The 21,471-nt window shown below is 38.2% G+C and overlaps 2 protein-coding genes and 1 long non-coding RNA gene across 4 annotated transcripts; 2 read left to right on the forward strand and 1 right to left on the reverse strand.

Moving 5' to 3' along the window:
• Positions 1 to 1,159: 1,159 nt before the first annotated feature.
• Positions 1,160 to 19,684, reverse strand: LOC121656855. The gene is made up of 3 exons (XR_006013481.1): positions 19,603 to 19,684; positions 11,987 to 11,991; positions 1,160 to 1,173 (listed from the first exon to the last, which is right to left on the reverse strand). It is a non-coding gene; the product is annotated as an uncharacterized LOC121656855 (long non-coding RNA).
• Positions 1,580 to 5,504, forward strand: tapbp.1 (TAP binding protein (tapasin), tandem duplicate 1). Its single transcript, XM_042012041.1, has 8 exons — positions 1,580 to 1,764; positions 2,693 to 2,881; positions 3,183 to 3,431; positions 3,521 to 3,880; positions 4,016 to 4,339; positions 4,714 to 4,815; positions 5,026 to 5,054; positions 5,179 to 5,504. Exons 1-8 carry the CDS (start codon positions 1,704 to 1,706, stop codon positions 5,188 to 5,190), a joined length of 1,326 nt encoding a protein of 441 aa, XP_041867975.1. The 5' UTR covers positions 1,580 to 1,703; the 3' UTR covers positions 5,191 to 5,504.
• On the forward strand, positions 8,400 to 18,951 carry daxx (death-domain associated protein). 2 transcript variants are annotated; one of them, XM_042012039.1, is made up of 11 exons: positions 8,400 to 8,700; positions 10,141 to 10,396; positions 10,677 to 11,129; positions 11,311 to 11,442; positions 11,561 to 11,677; positions 11,801 to 12,032; positions 13,318 to 13,487; positions 13,885 to 14,035; positions 15,611 to 16,166; positions 16,302 to 16,461; positions 18,046 to 18,951. In XM_042012039.1, exons 2-11 carry the CDS (start codon positions 10,160 to 10,162, stop codon positions 18,103 to 18,105), a joined length of 2,268 nt encoding a protein of 755 aa, XP_041867973.1. In that variant the 5' UTR covers positions 8,400 to 8,700; positions 10,141 to 10,159; the 3' UTR covers positions 18,106 to 18,951. The 2 variants fall into 2 exon arrangements, with proteins under 2 accessions (XP_041867973.1, XP_041867974.1); XM_042012040.1 differs by having other exon boundaries at positions 16,302 to 16,437.
• Positions 19,685 to 21,471: the final 1,787 nt, after the last annotated feature.

Here is a 21,471-nt window from a genome sequence, read left to right on the forward strand (position 1 = left end):
AGCATTCAAATTTGATCATAAACTAGTAGTAGCTTTTAACCTTAAACTGTTTTAGCTTCTTATGTTTTTTTTTTGTTTGTTTGTTTGTTTGTTTTTAACAAATTATTTTAAATTTTCCATCCAACAGGAAATATTTTGATATATACTTAAAAAAAAAAACTTCTGTACTTCAGTCTAACTAACTTAGATTAAAGCATTTTCAGTATAGTTCATGTTTTATATAAAATGAGAGAATTGTGGACATGTATCAGCTGTTATGAAAAACTTTCTAGGACACTGCTGTTGTAACAGTTTTACATATTAATATGAAATGTGATTGATAAATAGTTCATTTTATCAAGATTAAATATAGTGATAACTTGGAATTGATTATCACATGGTCTTTGCTGTTAGGCAGAAGTAGTGAGTCATAACTCCACATGAATAAACTCTGTTTGTCTGTTTCTCTGTCATTTCCTGCAGCAGCTTTTCTGGCATGTAATAACACAACTAACTACACATGCATTAACTACAGCCATGGAGAGCCACTCCAGCAGCACTGATACCAGTTTCCATTCAGAGACAGTGTTAGAGCTCCACCACTGGGCTGAAGCAGCACATCCCTCTGAGCTCCTTTCTGAGAAATCACGTGATGGGTGCGTTAAGTTTCGTTTCTGTGTATATGACACCCAGATCTAGAATGACTTGCAAATTTTGGCAAACAAACCAGGAAGATAAACAAACCATGGTTGTTATTTATCTCTACCATGACACCATAGATTATAGCTGTCCTTGTTTAACAGCATTTCTAAAGTGATACACAAGAAAAATAAAGTATGGAATGAGTCAAACTTCAGTCATGTAAGATTAAAAATTCATATATAAGAGGTTAGTTGATTTTAGATTTATTTTAAACAACTCCATATAAAAGAGGTAAAAATGCCCATTTGATAGAACAGGCTGAAATTACATTGGAAAACAAACAAACAAAAATCCAAACATATAAATAAAAGCTTATTCATATAAACATATTATCCTGTGTTTAGACTATAAGAATGAAGGCTGTGGGGTGAGGGGCGAGTATAAATAGATGTTCAGTTGTTTCTCGTGTCCTCATTTCACCTCTGTGCTCACAGACTGGTTTCTATTCTTAGTACCTTGCAGCCTTCATGTCCACTTCTTAAACATGTTTGTCTCTCTCTCGTTCTTTTTTTTAGCTTATAGGTGTCTTAGTGGAAAATATATGCCACATAACCAACCCTAGTTAGAGTAAAATTCTGTTTCAGGACATATTTTGTGGAAATGTCGGCCTAGCAAGCAAATAAAGGAAACAAAGAAGTAGATGAGGAACATGTCCTGAGACAGCGCTGCTGGACTATTGTTTGTAAGATGGCGCCATCTAGCGGTGGAATCAAATAAAACGTTTATGTATAAAATGATATTTTATATTATTTAAATTAAGGTTTTAGTCAACGATTTGCCAGAATTTCTTATCAGATTTATATGTTATGTGCTAAATCAATTTTAGAAGATAGTATTCATTAATTTAATCTGGAAATTATGAACTAACTTTTTCTCTTTTTTTTATCGTTCACTGCAGGAGGAGAAAGTGAAACTAAAATGCAGCAGGAGTTTTGCAGGGGAAAACCAGCCATTCAGACACACTTTAGTGCGTGTGTTGACAGTAATAAAGAGACTTCAGAGCAGAGAAAATACACCCAACCATGACGAACTTTTCTACAATTTATAAACTGTCTGTGGTCGCTATTACCTTCTTCATCCAAGGTAAGCTAATATGCTAATTCCAGCTTTGCTACGCCGACAAAATATTTCACGAAACAGCAAAACGTACTGTTACGCGTACAGTAGTTGCACATATTTTTATACTACGTAAGTTAAGTTGTGTAAAAAATGCCGCGTAGAAAAGAGATGCAGTCCTGGTAGATTTATTTACTAAACTCTTCAAATTTAAACTGTTAAACGATAATAATATCTATTTTGAAAGCCATGTATATGCCGAATTCAGTATAAGGTCATGAACATGGTAAAACGTTGTTAAATATGTTTTATCTCTGTGTGTATTCACTTATAATGTGGAAGATCGTAAAATAGTATATACAGTAACGGAGTTTGGTGTGATGCGTTCAATGGCATCATTGTCAAACTTTTGTACCCAGCTTTTACACATACTGTGATGTGTTCAAGTGAGTGTATGAAGTTTGATCAAAGCCTGGACGAATAATTAGATTAATAAATGTATAAAAAGTAAATAGATTTCAAATTAAAACCGGGCTGTCCTAATCATCAAGGAAGTTCAGTGTATATCTATTTTTTCTTTTACTTTTCCTCTCATGTTTAAGATGATAATCAGTTACAGCCTTATTGAACACACTTTTACTTTTCATTTTGAAGGTCAGGGTTTATTTCTGTAAAGCTTGATGCTGCATGTTACACCCTGTGATAGATTATACAACTCCTTTTATATTGTCTGTAATATTATTAATAGTTACTTCCCAATTCAGTATTTTATTGCAAAGTGTTGGAAGAATACAATGCAAAGTAGAGTTCTCGTTCTTTGGAAGATATTGGAGGAACACCAGTATATTAGCATGGATTATAATGCATTTTAATAAAAAGTAATCATAATATTGTACCAGTGTTGTGCAGTGTTCTTTACTCATTCTCTGTGTCTTGTTGAATTCTTGGGTTGAAGCTTGCAGCAGCAGCTGTCCAGCGTTGGAGTGCTGGTTCGTGCAGGAAAAGGCGGGTCGAGGTGGAGGTTTAACTGGAGCTACAACGCAGGAAAAATCTTGGCTTAACATCAGAAGAGACACACAAAGTTCTGCAGAGTCATTGAAGGCTCCATCTGACATAAACCCTGATAGAGTTTACTTTATTACTGGTGAGTTTAACAAGACTCTGAACTGGATGTGTGATATTGTATGTTCACTTTTTATGTTTGTGAGAGACAATTTGCATGCATTGTTTTTGTGTATACAGATTTTATTTGTTAAATCAGATTTTATTAATTTTTACTTGATTTTTCCCCCACATTCATTGCCTACTTAATTTACATCTATTTCTTTCTGTAAGCAGGCAAAATATTGATCTCTACGTCTTCTCCTTATGTTAAAGCAAAGCTTAGCAAGATCATAAATCTAGTTTGCATGACCACATTAACGTGACATCTACTCTGTCCTCAGACCCAGCTGCTACTCTGTGCAACCAAGCACTCAACGCTCCCAGAGGCTCAGTGAAGAAGCCTCAGTGTGAGGTCAACCCCTTCCTGCCGCAGCCCTCCGACCTCAGATGGGTTGCTACGCTGACAGAATCTGCTCTCAGCCCCATTTACCTCCAAGCCGAATGGTTTTCAGCTTCCTTTCAGGGCCTCGATGAGCAGCTGGGTATTTCAACTATAACCAGAGCTCCCACAGGAACCAAAGAGCACGATGGTATTCATTTATAGATATTTAATTTAAATTATCCTCAGTAGAAAAGTTTACTCTTATCTGAGTCATATGTGATGTGAATGTTTTCCCAGTGATCCTGAGTGTGACCAGTAAAACCATGTCAGCAAAGTCCAGACTCGGAGCACCAGTTACGCTGGACTGTAGCTTCTGGGCCGACCCTTCCTCGCCTCTGTCCCAGTCAGGTTTTGCTGTTGAGTGGCGCTACCAGTTCAGAGGGAATGGACGACTTATTCTGGCTTACGATGGAAAGACAGACCGTTTGGCCGACACACAAGAAGAAGGGGCCACAATGGACTTTAAGGGTTTGCATGAGAGAGGAAATGCATCCTTGACCCTGCAGGAGGCCAAAGTGCATCACTCTGGGACGTATATCTGTACGGTGTACCTGCCATACCTGCTAGCTCAGGTGGTGATGGAGCTTGAGATTGTAGGTGAGGGAAAAAAAATCCTAATTTTCAAGCATTTCTTAAGTATCTGCTTTACTTAAGTAAACATGTTAGAAAATTAGTTGTAAGCTCAGAGTACCTTCTTTTTCTCATCTTCCCTTTTCTCTTTCCATCACCCAGAACCTCCATCCCTCTCCATCCACCCCTCCCCTCTACCCCTGGCTGTTCCAGGTCAGACTTTGACCATCCAGTGCGAGGCCTCCGGCTTCGCCCCCCTCCCACTGGAGCTGAGCTGGGAGTTTAAAGGTTCTGATGGAAAGTCCAGGTCTCTGGGAACAGGCAGCGTTTCTGGCCACCGGCAGGCCTGGGACGGCACCTACAGCCAGAACGCTCGGCTGGAGCTGGACACGTCTAAACTGGACCTGGGCAGGGGAGGCGAGGTCACCTGTGTGGCCGTCCATCCTGGGGGCACACGGCGAGCCAGCGTGACCCTCAATGTGATCGGTAATGAAGAAAAACCTTCACTGAGCATCTAGCTGAATTCATGTTGAGGAAAAAGTGTTGAATTTAACCGATGCTGTGATACAGCCCACATTTAGATTATTACAACTCACTGTCACTTACATGTCAGTTTAGAGTTTCTATTACAGTTAAAAGACGTAATTTTATGAATATTCTTGAAAGTTTCAGGGACAGGCATGTTTCTATCTGCACACTTTTAATTATTGGATAAAATCAGTCACTTTCCTCTGAGATCACATCGTCTAATTATAGATTCAAAGGCTTATGGTTATTTTATGGTATGAGACAAAATATACAAATGTAAATCAAATTAACATAAATCAATCAAAACTTTTAATTTTGTTTCCTTTTTTCAGGGTTCAGCGGTCCCTCCATTGAGGACTCGATGGCGCTGGTGGGCGTGGCGTTGGTGCTCTATGGGCTCATCAAGTTTGTCTCATGGACCTTCACTGGCTCAGGTAGACAATAAAAATTTAAAAAAAATTACAATCTGCTTTCTATATATGAATAATTTATTCATCTTCTGCAGCTATTTAATCAATCCAACATGAAAAATCGTTGTCACTATTTGGATAAGCTAAAAGAAATTAAAACAAAGAGAAAAAAACAAGTGAATTTGATTTATGATGTTTTATTCTGATTTGTTGCATTTTATTTTTCTTTTTTAGGCTCAGATGAGGCTGATAAACAAGATAAGGTAATTTTCCTTTCCTGTCTCCTAAGGGACAAAAGTTTGTGTTTACAAAAATTATGTATATTTCTTACTTACTTAGATGCCAGTTGGTATTTACTGTGATATCTTTCTCTTTTTTCCCTCACAGAAAGACAAGTAAAGATGAAAGAAGTTGGATGACTGGAAGTTTTTATGGAACCATTGTTTATTTTGATATCTTACATGGAATTCCAGCAGCTGTTTTCCATCTTTTATGCTGATGTTTATATTTCTCCTTACAGCTGGTGTCACCGGTGAAGCTTGTAGATTTTTTCTCATATGCAAATCTGAAGTTGCTAAATTCTGGGTCAGCTGGTATTTTTTACTGTTTTATTATATAGATGTGCTGTGTAGTCAGAGAGAATTTGCTAAAAATGGCTTCTGTTCCCTGTAAACACGTTTTATGTGTACATCTTTAAAGTGATGCAGCTGTTTAATCCGGTTGGTTCCCTCGTTTTAATCTAATTAGTCAAAAACACTGGAAACGTGCCAGAAACGTAATAATTTTGAGATATGTTAAAACATCAGCTTCAGTTGGTAGAAAATATCAACATTACTTTTACTGTTCGATGAATCAGAAATGTTTAAATTTAGAAGAAAACATTATTATTACATATTATTAATGAGGACAGTTAATAGTTATACTAACCTGTCCAAACTCATAAACTAATTCCTGTTTTTGTAAATACAGAAAATCTAATGGCCACACTTTGTAGGTACCGTTGCCACTTACATTATTCAGAAATGTGTTTGTCTGCGTCGTATGTTGGTAGGAAAGGTGCTCTGACAGCCTGCACTAACGCAGAGTTGTACTGAAATGACAGAAATATGAAGGAAATGGTACAAACAGAGCATATTGTTGGGCTGCAGGCATCAGTTTTCACTGAGCTCTTCATTTTAAACAGAATAAAAACATTTCTTGAAAAAACTGCCTCTATTTAAATGAGTTGGGAAATTATTTAAACCATTTAGACCAGATACAAAACATGCACTGATCTCTATTTCACACATTTTAGTGTTTTACCTTTTATTATTTTTATTATCATTTTATTTAACACACATAGAGGAAGAGATTTAACATTTGGGCAGATTTACAATAAGAAGTTGATAGTTTCATCTCAAATGGATTTCATATTTGTAATTTCTCTAAAGGGGGAGAAATAATTAGTTGGACAGTGGACTATTCTCAGGTCTTTGGTTGTTTTCCAACATCGTTTTACATTTTAACAAATTTTTAATAATATTTAGAATAAGATAGAAGAACCAGAAAAAAGTCAAACTTCAGTTTATGCTAAAATACTTTTAGGGAATAAGGTCTTAGACGTAAAAGAAGTGGTGTAACTGACTTAAAGAGGTTATGTTTCATTGGTGTTGTCTTTCAGCTCAAATAGGTTTCATATTCCTGCATTGAACTGGATTCAGTAGGAAAGTACTATCCCAACTACTATGAAGAGAGATTCACTATCACACTGGTCTAACACAGGGCAAACTCCTGTAAGAAAAAAAGCCTACATTCTTTGTGCCTTAGATTCAACAAGGTGAGGGAAACCTTCCTCAGAGGCTTTGCTCCATATTGACATGACAGCATCACACAGTTGCTGCAGGTTTGTCGACTGCATCCATGATGAGAATCTCCCGTTCCACCACATCCCAAAGCTGCTCTACTGGACTGAGATCTGGTGACTTCATTTGATGATTTGAGTTATGTTAATGGCCTTATCCTGCTGGAAGAAGCCATTAGAAGGTGGTACACAGTAATCTGAAAGGGATGAACATATCATGATGGTACTGAGGGGGCCAAAGTATATATATTTGTGCTCCTATATATGTAATTATTTTAGTCCATATAGATGTTTTAAAGTGTTATTATTTTGTTTCTTACATTACAGACAGTTACGTTATCATATTTTCTAATCACAACACCTATTAAATTACCCTTCAGGGACATTCATTTGTCTTCTGTACCAGTTAGTCCAGTTAAATGTCGTGGGGATGCTGGAGCTTATCCCAGCAATTAACAGCCAAGAGGCAAGGTGCACCCTGGACAGGCTGATAATCTATTACCAGTCCAGAGAGATAAACAACTCACAGACACTCCTAGGGAGAATTTAGAGTGACCAGTTAACCTAACATGCATGTGCTTGGATGGTAGGAGGAAGCTGGAGTACCCGGAGACAACCTATGCATACACAGGGAGAACATATAAACTCCACACTGTTCAAGGGCCGAACCAGTGAACCAGTGAGGCTGCTGTGCTAACCATCACACCACCATGCATCCCACCATCTGAATGATGCAGCTGAAGTCTAAACTTGTCACACCAAGTGATGGTTTTCCAATCTTTTATTGTCCAGTCTGTAAATTGTACCCTCAGTTTCCTGTTCTTAGCTGATAGGGTGTGGTCTTATGCTGCTGTAGATTCAAAGTTGGACATATATGTTTAGAAATGGTAGTCTGCATAATTAGGTCGTTAATGTAAGTGGTCATTTCAGTTACTGTTGCCTCTCTATAATCATCAACCAGTCTACCCATTTTCCTCTGACATTTTGTGCTGTTCACCAGAAATTTTCTCTTTTTCAGACCATTCTTTGTAAAAACCCTAGAGATATCTGTACATGAAAATCCCAGTAGATCAGTAGAAATACTCAGAGTAGTCCATCTGAACCCAACAACCATCCCATATTCAAAGTCACTTAAAGCTTCAGGGACCCCCTGTGCTCTTTGGGGTCCCGGACCCCAGGTTGGGAACCACTGGCTTAATGCAGTGGATTGCTGCCATGTGACTAACAAGTGATCTGATTAGTTGTTTATGTAAACAAGCCACTGGACCTAATAAAGTGGCCAGTGACTGTACCTGTATTTGTTGAGGAAAAACTGAGAAAGAAAGAAAGAAAAATAAATAAATAAATAAAATATTAACATTGAGAAAGAATAGACCTATACATAGCCTGTATGAGGTTGAGATTTTCATGGAATCAGACAAACAGAAATATCCAGCTGGATTGTGTAATACTGCAACGAGATTCAGAGACATAAAGGGGACTAATACGACTTATAAAAAAATATAGGGTTGTTTTTACTTGTGGTAGCTATTCATGAAAACTTTAAGGGAAATTACATTTCCAGGTAATAAGTGTCTGTTTTGCTTTCATCTGCCTACTTTTTATAGTTCTGTTCTATGGGTGACGGTAGTGCATCTATAAGGTGATGCAAGCCCGCCACTAAGACTCGAAGAAGAAAAAGAACTGACTCTGTAGTAATACATCCAATGGAAGGTAGTATTACTGACCGTAGATCTACAGTCGACCAATCAGGTGCGTTGATGATGATGGAAGTTGAGCGGGTACACTTTCGGTCTCGAGTCAACAGCATTGCTAAGTTTATTAGCGTTGTTTTCTTGTTTTTGGGAAGTCTTTGATATGAAAATTTAACTTCGTCGAATTTTCTTGCGTGGTAAGGCATGTAATAAACACGAAATGTGGCGCTGTTTCTAACAAATTTGTTTTTACCAGGAAAAGTCTGAATACTATCTAGCTGCTAATGCTAATTTTAGCTAACTAACAACATTTCCATTATGCACTGTTGTGGAGTGTTGCTTTAGTTATCACGCAAAACAGCCCATATATTGGAGGTGAGTACGTCTCAATATTTGATTAACTGGCTTTCTTAAAGTTTGCTTTTATCTTATTGTCAGTTACAATATGAGCCAGCAGTCCTCTTGTTGTATTTCTTAGCTCAAGTATTCTATTGATGTTTTGTTTGCCAAATTACAAAGGTAACGTCTTTATCTAGGACAGTTTTAGTTCAAAGCTGTCTAACAACTATTTTAATTTTTTAACTGATCGCTACTCTGTTTAGTTATGGATAATATAAGTTAGTTATCACAAGTTCCCAGCGGCGAACTAAATTAATTTTAAACCATTTTAGCCACAAACATCAGTTTACCATCTAGATGAATCCTTCACTGATCCTAAAACTAATTTAATCGGCTACAGCAGCACAATACCAAATTAATATACGATAAAAGAAAAAAAATAAAGGGATTAGGCTATTTTTAGAGAATACATGGAACATGTTTAAAAAAATTACAATGTAACAAAAAAAGCCACTTAAATCCATTTCTAGTATAAAATCTCAATATATACATAAGCGCAGTGGTGTGTGAAATGAGAGGAAGTTATAACCAAATTACAGAGAGAGCCAGAGTTCTATGTAAATAAGACCACAGAGCTCTCTTTAAAGAACAGCCAGTCCAGTATTTCTCTTTTTAAATACGTTGTTTTTCTTGTTGTTTTTGTTTTGGGTGCATTCTGCTCCTAACTCCTTATTTCACCCAACATTGGGTTTGGTTCCCAGTGTTAGCAAAAGGTTACAGAAAGCTTTTGAAAATGCTCCTTCAGAATGTGTTCAGGTTACTACATACTAGCCAGGTTATATTAACATTATATAAATGCTGCCGTTATCTTAACGTTGCACATCCTCAGTTCAGATCATACTTACATTTACCTTGCACTCACTTGCACAGTTTCTTTTCTTTTTATTATTGTTGTAACACTCACCAAAACAAATTACTTGTATTTGTAAACCTACTTGGCAATAATCCTGCTTCTGATAAATTGTTTTGCTTTATAGTTTTAATCTTCATAAACTTTATTAAGCTAAATATTGTGACAACAATGACATATCAAATATTTCCTTCATTGTTTCCACATATTTATTTTATTGTAATCTTCTTATGCCTCTTTAAGGGCACCTGTGTGGACATGGTGGTTAACCAGTTTAACAGGTTAAGAAATGTTTAATCACATTTTATGTAGCTTTGATTGACATTAATATTGTGGGATTTTGTAGAGCACTGACAAAAAAAAATCCGGTTTTTGTTATCTAACTCAATCCTTGTATTGATTGTTGATAAAGCTTGAGGAAATGCATAAAATTTCCTTTTATAAACTATTCATAGGTATTAAATGGTTCCTTTCTCACCTAAAATCTGTGTATTGCTAAACAATAATAAGATTTTTCCCACATTTTTGCTGTGTTTACATTTAACCTCTGTTATTTGTGAAAACAGGACCAGTAACCTTTTCTGCATGGCGGTGGCTCCTGCCTCGATGGCAGATAAGATCATAGTCCTCGATGATGATGAAGAGGACAGCCCTCAACCCTCTTGTTCTGCCACCACCTCGTCCTCTGAGCATCGAGCCAAACATATCACACCACTCAAAGACCAGCAGCCAGCGCTTACCCATATTATCCACTCACCTTTTGCTTCAGCGAAGAAAGATAAAAATGTTCTGCAGGCGGAGAATCAGAAGCTGTTTGCAGAGGTGAGAAAATATCTTTGTTCTCCTTCACTGGGATAAAAACTGAAAATTGCCTAACTATCTATTACAGCCCCATCCTTACTGGACCAAAAACAACAACAAAAAAAGACTTAACATTCTGTGTGACATTTGCAGGAGCAGCCACAGGTTTTAGCTGAAAAAATGACCTTTAAAAGCTTGAGTTTACTGACTGAATCCTTTCTGGAGGTTTTAAAACTTCTAGATAAAAAGAGAAATGACTGTATTGCTCATGTTTTCTTTTTTTCACTCTCTTTTCCTTCAGTTTGTGGAGCATTGCTCAGCTCTCACCAAGGACTGCCCTGAGGTCTTGGCCTTTCTCCAAACAAAACATGCCAAGGCTAGCCCTGACTATCTGTCCTCCGTGGAGTTCAGGAACACTCTGGGACGATGTTTGACTCACGCTCAGGCCAAGAAGTCAAAAACTTTTGTTTATATTAATGAACTGTGTACTGCACTCAAGCAGCATGCTGTCAAGAAAAGGCAGAAAATCATCACGGTTGACACTTCTACCTCAGCGTCAGGTTCTCTTCAGTCTACCTCTGTTTCACTCAAAAGCAAAGACAAGACTAAAGGTAAAGTGGACCAAGAGGAAAACGGAATGGAACCGGTAGAAGAAGAGGAAGAAGAGCAACCTTCCACCTCAGGACTGCAAGCGAACAACGGAGAGGGGGCTCAAGAAGCAGAGAAAAAGGCTAAAAGGGCATCCAGGAAACAGGTCAGTGGGGATCATAAACATTAGATTACTAGGGATTTAATATGTATGGTTTATTTCAAACATTGCTTTTGTATTTTGATGATGGTACGATACATTGCTGACTTAATTTCTGAAGAAGAACTCTGACGCTTTTTGTGTGTTTTTTTTTTTTTTGTGTGTGTGTGTTCTAACTTACTGTCAGATTGCCTACCTGGAGAACCTGTTAAAGGTGTACAACGATGAGATCCAACATCTGCAGCAGGCTGAGCTCAGTCTCGATGAACTTGGAGCTGAAGACTCCACATACATCCAGGAGCACAAACTGAAACGCAAGGTTGTACAAGAATCTAACAGACAGAGCTGCAGTTTCAGATCAAAGACGTCAAAACAACGACTACAGCAGGTGTTTGACTGCTAGTCATTCCTTACCCTTTTTCCTCTTTTTTTTCCAGATGATGAAGATCTATGAAAAGCTGTGTGAACTTAAGGGCTGCAGTACATTTACAGGCAGAGTTATTGAACAGAAAATTACCTACAGGAGTACTCGATATCCTGAGATTAACAAGAGGGTGAGCTGACAGTTGAAATTATTTCTTAAATAGATTTCATCTCCCACTCCGCTAAAGCAGATCTAATGTTTGTATTGATGACGAATTGTGGTTTAATGTGCCTTTAAATCTGCCTCCTGTCAGATCGAGCGTTTCATTAACAGTCCTGAGGCTCGCTGGAACCCTCCGGATTACCCAGACATCCTGCAGCAGGTATTGCGTGCCAATGAGCGCTACAACCTGGGCTTGAGCAGAAAGCAGCTGAACCAGATTGCTCAGGAGGCCTTCAGAGAAACTGGGACTTGCATTCAGGAACGACGTCAGTTGGACTTGGCCTACAACTTCGGCTCACACCTCACGGACACCTACCAGCCACGTAAGACTTTGGACACAAAAGGGCTCCTATGTACCAAACCGGCAGTAGGTTTTTTTTGTTTTTTTTTTATTTTGTTTGGGCTGGTAACGATGAAGTAAACAGCTAACAGCTCATTTTAACAAACCACACACAAAGTTCTTTTATTTGTCAACTTCGTTTTTGCGAAACATGTAACACTTGTCACAACGTAGCCTCGTAGACCGAAAAGCTCCACCGTTCCATCTGCACTGGCGAGCTATGTTTCTCTTACACTGTCGCAGACGATATTTCCTAAGTAACAGTAGGGAGTTATATTTACAGGCTGTTTATGTGCTGTTTTGTTTGTTCGGATGCTGGCAGTGGGAGGAGACCCAGCAGGGGGCCTCCTACTGGCTGTGGATCTTATCAACAGCTTGTCCTAAAGTAGTTTATAACTACTTTAAGATTTATTGCTTAAAAACAGACTGTTTAGTATAAGCTGATATGAATATTATGTCAGAAAATATTTTTAATGTGGCTTTCAAAAAACAAATGCTTGACTTTATAATTCCCCTCCAGTAAACTTAACATTTACAACTAAAGTTAACTGCAGCTGCACAACAGCATGCAACACAGCAAAGGAAGGGTGCGGTGTAGTGAGTGTGAGGAGGAGGGTGGAGGCGGTGTCGGGCTAAACCACCAAAAGGGAGCGATAAGAACGTCACCGAGACTGAAACTCAGAGTTTATCACTTCCTTGAGAGAACTGGTGCGACCTCTTGCTGATTTCAGGGGATTTTATGTTCTTGCTGTAAATAGTTTGTTTATCTCTGGCGGGAAGCCGATATTATCCAGCTGAACACAAGCTCTGATCTGTTCAGCGTGAGCCAAATTTTATTTATTTTTTACTACTCTAATAAAGTAAAGGACTCCTGGGATTTGGAGAAGGGGTGTTGACCTTGTCATGGTAGTAACATCAAAAGTCCGTTAATAAACCCTTCTCTGTTTCTGCTACAGTGCACTGTCCTCGGATATACAGTACCAGTCAAACGTTTGGTCACACTTTTCCATTAAATCTAATAGGAAACTGCATTGTTGGTCATAAAATTACTTTGAGCATTAATGTGTGCTACACATTTCCCACATGTGAGATCTACCTCATCTCTAAATGTAAGAATATTTACGTTGAATACTTATCATGTGATAGAAACTATATTTATTCTCTATTTCTGCCTTCATCAACACCTCGCCAGACAAAACAATTTGGTCATCGTGTCTCTTACTTCATTCCCCTCACTCTTATTTCCTCTCCTTCATGTTTTTCTAAAGGTACAGACCCGGCTTTAAATGACACCAATCTGTTGCAAAAACTGCGGTCAAACAGAGAACAGGCGTTATCCCGTCTGGAGGAGGTCATCACCAAATATGCTAACAAACAAGAAGACACAGAGGAGCAGGAGAGGTGCAAACGGCTGGAGAAAGGCAGCAAGGACAAAGAGGTGAAGCAGGAAAACGATCACGCTTTGGCTCATCGATACTTAAACTGATCGAAGCAATAAAAATCTAGTAAAATCTGAATTTTATTTAGAGTTATGTAATGCAGTAGGCAGTAAATCTGTCCAGTTGATCACAAATTGTCTATTCAGTATTTTTTTATAGCTAGAAATAAAAATGTCAGTAATAAAAAGCAAACTATAAACAAAAAAAAAGTTTTTGGAAAGTATTTTAGCGTTATTAAACGACTTGCAGTTAAACTCATCAAACTTACGGTAACGTGAAGCTATTTTTTCAAGCATTAAATCAGAGTTACCACGAATGAAGGGAAACGGGAAATAAACATGTGACACAAGTGTCTCATATTTATCCTTAAATAAACACTGACTCCTTTATTTCCAGAATCACAAATCAGACGAGGGAGCTGAGACAAAAGCAGCAAATGGAGTGGCAGCAGAAGAGGAAGAGGAAGAAGAGGATGACGAAGATGATGTATCCTCGGACCCAGACATAGAGGAAGAGATCCAGGCCAGCACTCAGCAGGATGGACCAGGTTAGACTGGAGATATTGATTCAGGAGGTTTGATAGTAGAAACCAGGTATTTCTGTCAGTTTTAATGTGTTGGGTTGAGACTTATTTTTAAAGATGATGTATGTTAAACTTTTAATCTTCTGACTTTGTGAGCTTGTGAGGCCTCGGCCTTGATCACATTTCCTTTTTCTGATTAATATTTTTTCCCTTATTTAAAAAAAGTACATGTTCATATGAAAGTGCAGAAATCCCTACAAACGCTAAACAGGTTAAAGTTTTTAAAAACTTTTCTAGAACAAGGTCAGAGTTTAATGGCAAACTGAAAGACAAATACGCTTCAAAGCAAACTTAGACAGACGTGAAGAAACGTGGGTCAGATTTTAACGGTGCGGAAAACTGGCAAAAAATGGAATCCTTGTTAAACATGGAATATCATGAAATTTGCTCATATAAGGCTGAACTTTATGCTTTTGTGACTAAAGTTTTTTTTTTTTTTTTTTACTGTGTTTTGAACCAAATAAACAAGAAAAACTAGACAAGATTTAAAACGCTGCAGCTTTCTGTCTGTGTGACGTCACGTCTGCAAGACTATTCCAGAAAGTCCGCAACGACTAAAAGACCAACAGAGACACCGAAGTTGTTCAAGAAACGAAGAAATTCTCTAGAAAAAAAATAAAAACACTCCCTCCATTTCTACATGGGCGCTGTTGTTGTGGACTGCACTGCATTACACAAAGCAATAGTGGACATGTGCAAAGTAGCCTCAGGCATAACCATTCCCCAGCTTTGTTCACAGGTGCACACTAGCTAACTTTACATGGAAAAATATTTCCTCTTGCCTATTGAAATAAATCTGATCCGAGATTCCAGCTGACATGTTTACATGGATGCTTGATAAACTGATCCGATCTGTTGTGTTTTCACGATGGAACAGTTTAATACGATCGTAATGCTTCTGACATGCGTAATGTGTACTTATTCAGAAGAAGATGAAACAATCTGCATAATCAATTTGTTTTGAGGCTTTTGACTGTTAAGACGCTCAATAACCCTTAACACTCATAGTTTCCAACAAAAATGCATCAGCCACAGCCTTGTTCTCTTATGCTGTCGCCATTTCCAAGTCTTTCCTGAAATGCATCATGCCACCTAACCCCCACATGGTTCAAGCACAGAAAGAACATACAACACAGAAACTATCAGAATGAGTGTATGCATGTTTTTTTTTCCTGTTTACTGGATCATAGAAAAGTTTAAACCACCATTCAAGGATTGAAAATTCATCCCGATCCAAGCCAATCGGACAAACTGAGGTATTTATATGATGCATTTTTATTCCAATTATACATTTGATTGGATCAAAAGTGCTTCATATAAATGCAGTTACTGATAACCAAGTTTTAAAGAATCTTTACTTTGTAAAACATTCGTAAAGAACTCAGTTTTTCTGGCTAAAATGTCTCTGCATGTTAATTAGAGGATAAAGGAAAATATAAATTTGTTGTGCTGACATCTTTTGTGAGTTCACACACTGATGCTGCACCTTTGTGTGGTCAGAAAAATTATTCAGTCCCACTAATTAGTTTCTTTCTGTAGATGATGATCATGAGGAAGACGATGGTAACGAGGCAGAGCAAGCGTCTGTGGGCGACAATAAGGAGGATCAGACCTACGATCAGACAGGAAGTGTTTCTGCTGGCGAAGAAGGAAGCTTGAAAGATGACGAGGAGCCAGTCACAAGTGGAAGTCCTATCTCTGATGAAACCAAGTCCCAGATCTCTCCATTGTCCGACATCCCCTCCCCGAGAGACAGCCCCAGCCAATCAGAGCCCATTCAGACCGACGACCAGCCGCCACTGTCTAATGGTGACCCAGAGGAACCACAGGAGCCTGCAGATTCTTCCAATCAAGTTTCAGTTGTGCTTGTAAGAACCAACAAAGTTACCAACGACCCTCCAGATGTTGTCCCAGCTGCAGCTGATGGGGAGCCTTTACCCTCACCTCAAACAGTCACTGTGCAGCATTGTGACGCCCAGACAAATGGCACATCGCCGCTTCCCACCGCCAGAACTACCAGGAGCCAGAAGAGGAAGAGAGAGGAAAGGATGTCCGATAACTCCAGAAATACGAAGCACATAATCATCCGCGACAGGTGAGGCTGTACTGATAAAAATAAAATGGTGAAATGTGTTTTATTTATTTATTTATTTATTGTATTTTTTTTTACATTTCTACTTTTTCATTTGCTTCTGCTTCTTTACCCCCCCCCCCCCCCCCCCCCCCTCAGTGAGACAGACATACCTCTGGATATGGGCGTTATTAGCTGCAGTTCTCCGCAGAAGGCCGAGTCCACCCGAGCAGATACTCCAACTCAGGACCTGGTCAGCAGCTCACAGTTAACGCCGCCTCCCAAGAGGAACAAGGTGGGGAAACAAGGCTGCTGGATGGTGGGTCAGGAGCATTAATGGACATTAGAAGTGACAAAAACATTTAACATTTCATTTATTTTTTTGGGCTAAAATTACTCATTGATGGGGATTTATTTTTAAAAAAATGTGGGTGCACTAATATATTTAAGCTGTTGCTGGTAATGATGATAACCTTCAGGGCTACGGAGTACACATAAAACTTGAACTGTGTAGCAACTATCTCTACCTCAAAGGGAAAGAGCCTGTAAATGCATTTAAGACCACAGTTCTGGTTCAGGATGGACAAGGATTTAATACACTGATGCTAGACGGGATGTACCTGATGTTTGAATTTTTTTTTTACATTTATGAGATTCGGGACGCGATCAGTTCACAGTTTGATGGAACTCAGCTTTATTTCTACAGCTCCAGTTCACAACAAAGTCCTCTTAAGGCGTCTTTACAGACACTTCCTTTCATTGTTAAATTAAACAAACTCATTAATTTATGCACATTAATCCAGTTTAAAGCTGGTTTCTGATGTGATTCATACATGTGCTGCTACCTGAACGTTTAACTCTGCAAATTGACTTTAGCCCCTTTTCCACCACGGGAACTTTTTTCATTTACCCTGCGTTTTAAAAAGCTTTGGTACATTTCCTGGCTAAAAAAGGTTTTAAAAAAGCACCCTGTCGAGAGGTAAAACTTTTCAGAAACCTGGGATTCTTGAGGGGCGGAGCTATGTGCTGAAGAGCTCTAATTGGTGGAATTTTCTTGCAGCATTTCACACTTCATTTTATTTTACTCCTACAAAACTTAGTGTTTTGACTGTTGGAGCTATGAGAAGTGGACAGGTGATGAGGTCCAGGCTCTTTTGAGCATATTTGTTTAGGACGACATTCAGCAAATTAAAAACAGCATTGTGTGGAAGAACAGCCGACGCGGTGACGGAGCTGAATGTAAGACAGAAATAAAGTTGGGAAAAATGGAAGAAACTGAAACATTTTAAGAAGCAGAACGAACCCCAACAGCTGACGTGGGTCCACCCTCCATACCAAGAATTTGTATTAGTCTGAGTATAAATTTTCCAGAACTTTGCTGTGGAAATGCAAAACCAAGCACTTTTCCAGGATTTCTTTTTCCCTGGTAAATCATTACTGGGTAATAAAAATCCCGTCTTATGCACTTTTTTTGCAATTCCGGCTGCAAACACCTCCAGTGAAAATGAGCATTTCCATCCAGGTGTGAGTTTAATTCAATTCCTGATTGGAGCTGAAAATGCTGATGTCACTGCTGGACTAAAAGTCTACGAACCCTTACCCACTGCAGACAAAAGCCAGAAAATAATGTGTTAGTGAACTTTTTGTCCAGTAAATATACGTAGCTTAAAATTCCGCTTTCAGGCAAATGACCAGGTGTCTTTTCATACTGAATAAAACAGTAACACAGATTCTGTTAAGCATAAAACTACAGATATTTTATACTGCAATGCTTTTACTCTTTACAGCTGAGATTTTGTTTCCTGGGATTAAAACAAAGGGACACATGCCTATAGTTGAATTTTTAAAGAAATCGGCGATAAATTCTGGCTCTCGTTTAACCCTCCTGCTGTCTTTGTTTCAGGTCAACGTGGCGACTCAGTGTGACCCAGATGAAATCATCGTCCTCTCAGACTCGGAGTGACCCACAATGTGTCGGCTCTCTTTGATTTCGCTCCGGCAACCGTCTCGGCTGGCTGGTAGAGACGATGAAAGAGCTGAATATTTTCTAATCCAGAGCAGGGAATTGGTGAAAGCACTCGTGTAATAGCTCATCTCACCTGATCACAAAACAGAAGCCAGGACGTGTGTTTGTTTCAGATTTGTCATTTTAACCAAACTTTCAGGAGAATGCCGACTTAACTGGGATTTTTTTGGGCCTGTGCTTTGGGATGCGTTGATTTTCCGCGTCTCAAACTGGTCTCCAAACAGGAAGTGCTGCCTAACCGTGACCACGCTGTCATTTTTAGGTTACAGACACTCCTCCTCCGCTCAGACTGTTCGTGATGCAGCTTCAACCATCCAGGTGGATGCATTAGATGTCTGAGGTTTTTCTGTTTTTGACCCATAAGTTTAGTTTCTTTAGGTGAGAATCTGTTTTTATGTGAACTCTGCAAACATGTCGCCTTTATATTGAATTTTTCTTCTTCTATACATCAGAGGGAGCTTAAATTAAAACCCGAGGAACTCGGAGTTGTTGTCTTTTATGATGTTTGTATTTATAGTCATTTCTGAGCGAGTCTGATGGTTTGTGCTTGAATGTTAGAGAAGTGTGGACTGCAGCAGTGATAATGGGAAATCAAAATATGTTTCCATCAAAATAGATTTAAGGTTTTGAAATTAGATGCGTTCTCCCTTTTTTATACTTTCCAGTTATCTGTTAGAAAGGTATTTTATATTTTTCTCATTGTCAACAAACCCATGAAAAACCAAGACAACAATAACTTCTTACTGCTGTTATTATTCAGCGTTCTTTCAGAAAAGGTTGATGGAAGCAGCAATTTATGAAAAAACAAATCTAGAAAAGTGCCCTTTCACTGGAAACACTGTTGTAATTATTCCTCAACAAATTCACCCTGGATTCTTAAAATCACAGGCTCTGACAGCAGCCACAAAGAAGACTAAAAAATGTGGGAAATGCATGTTCCATAAGACTTGTTGACAGTAAGCAAACCTCATTTTTAAGTAGCTGTAGAATAAAATGTTCCTGTCAGTCTGCAGGTGAAGGACGGGAGGACGTTTTTATTCTTTAACAGAACTCGATCAGCTCCTCCGACCAGCTCGGATAGAAAAACAATCAAGTCTCACTTTCGCCATTTCTCCAATTAAAGATCAAATCATTCATGTAGACGTCAGTGTTCCTCACTTTTATCTAAACTCTGATTAAAAAGATCCCAAAGTGCTTTGAAGAAGCCTGAATTTTTACTAAAAATGAGGGAAAAGTTTTCTTCTAGCACAAACATTGATTCATATCTTTCATTTTTCAGTGTTGGTGCAGCTTTTAAAATTTTGCTCTTTTCTATCCAGATAAGATTCTTTTTGTTTGATTCAGCGGTGAGCAGTGTTGCACTTAGCAAATAGAATATGATGAATAAGAATCTTTATTTTTTTTATGTACTGAGTTAATTTTGTATATTAAAACATGTTGCTGTAACAGAGCGCTGTGTGGTGACGGATGTTTGTGTCTTGAGCTCTTTTACTAACAATCCTCCCTATGTTGTTTTTTTCCTCTGAATCCTGTTTTCATACTTTTTATTTTACCTCACTGGAAATATTTTTTGGGGTACAAGCTCTTCTCAGAGTTGTGAAAATGTAAATCTGGGATGAAGTTTTCTTTGTTAAAGTCTTTTTGCAGCAGAGGAATGATCCATCATTCACTGTGAATTTTTTCATTTTGATAATAAATGATTCATTTTGCTATAAAACAGCCTCTGTGTTGTTAATTGGGACTTTAACCTGTTTTGGATGTAATTTTTTATAATTTTGTAAAACATTTCGATCCTGCGTCAGAATGAGCAGATGAACCTACGTCGTCGTAGCGAGAGGAAAAGGTTCAACTCGAAGTGGAAATGTTATTGTTGGAGAGTTGCACAGGTTAATATTCTCTCAATATCAGGGAAAAACTAAAAGACATCAGTTTATTTCCTAAATTAATACACAAACTTGTACAAAACTGTAGCTGAAACAACACAGTTAACATATTTTAATCCAACATTTTCCCTCGTTTTCAGCTTGTTTCAGACCCAATAACGTCGTAAAAAATGCAGATGACAACAGTGTGACCCTGATTCATAACGGAGATAAAGAGGAGGTTCACCTGCATTAACCGTCAGTTTCTGTTTGCTGGTTAATTTTTATTTATGGCCTGATTTGCAGCATAATGTCGCTCTGCACTGCGTTTCTGGAGTGGTGTTTAAATGACAGTAAGGATCATCTTGAATCTTGAGCTTTGAATTTTCTAGGAAATGGAAACAAAGACTGAAGTTTGGAATTTTAGCTGATTTGAGTCCACACAGGCTGACAGGATAACCTCTACATGTCCTCCAACCCTCACACCCTGATGTGGTTAAATATTATAAACAGAGAAAACAGGTAAAACAGACACAATCACATTTCCCCCAAATAATTTATTAGTCCATAATGTAGGTACATGACGGATGAATACTGATGTATTTTACATAATTAGTGCGACTCTGGATTTACAAACGTCATTTTCTGTTTAACAATCAAGTGGTCAGTTAGGACACAAAGAAGCTGTTCAACACTTCAATGTACAAAAATAAAAATAAAATCTGGTCTTCAGCAGCAACTTTGAGTTTTCTTAACGATTCTTTCTCTTCCTCTTCAGCTCTTCTCCTAACTTGGTGGTAGAAGATTGTACATTTTAGATTCAACAGCAGGTGAAGCTGCAGAGATGCTGGATAAATAACAAGAAATGGCACTCGTGGTTCCATAATTTAAAGAACAAAAAAGGCATCCTGAACTGAAAAGCTACCTTGGTGGCTTTAAACTGATAAAGCTCTGAAGGATCTTTGGTTTTGTGTCTATTTCTTCTATTTTATAATAATTTTCTGGGGAGTTAGGCATGTGGAGGTGATACCAGATAAAAATGTAGTCTCTTTTTTTGTTTTCTGCACTTTCAGAAATATCAACATTTTACACCACATACAGTTTTTAACTGGCGCTTTATTTCTGCTGCAGACACGTTTTATCTGATACACACTGCTTTTCTTTTACTAAAGTTTAATCTTCAGCAAATGTTACACAAACATCAAATGTTCGATCTCTGCTGACTGAAGGAGCTTTTACCCGTAGAAACAAATCTGGACTAATTTACACATTTCTGACACAAAACTGAGTTCTTGTTGATGAATAAACAAGCAAATCAATGTGTCATTTTATTGTTATTATCAGTGGCAGTAAACAAAATGCAGTTGATGAGTTGGCACACTTCAATTGTCTTAACTCTAAACAACAAGAACATTAAAGATATAAACTTCTCTGCTTTTTC

Source organism: Melanotaenia boesemani, chromosome 17 (genome assembly GCF_017639745.1).
Source record: "Melanotaenia boesemani isolate fMelBoe1 chromosome 17, fMelBoe1.pri, whole genome shotgun sequence".
Classification (NCBI taxonomy): domain Eukaryota; kingdom Metazoa; phylum Chordata; class Actinopteri; order Atheriniformes; family Melanotaeniidae; genus Melanotaenia; species Melanotaenia boesemani.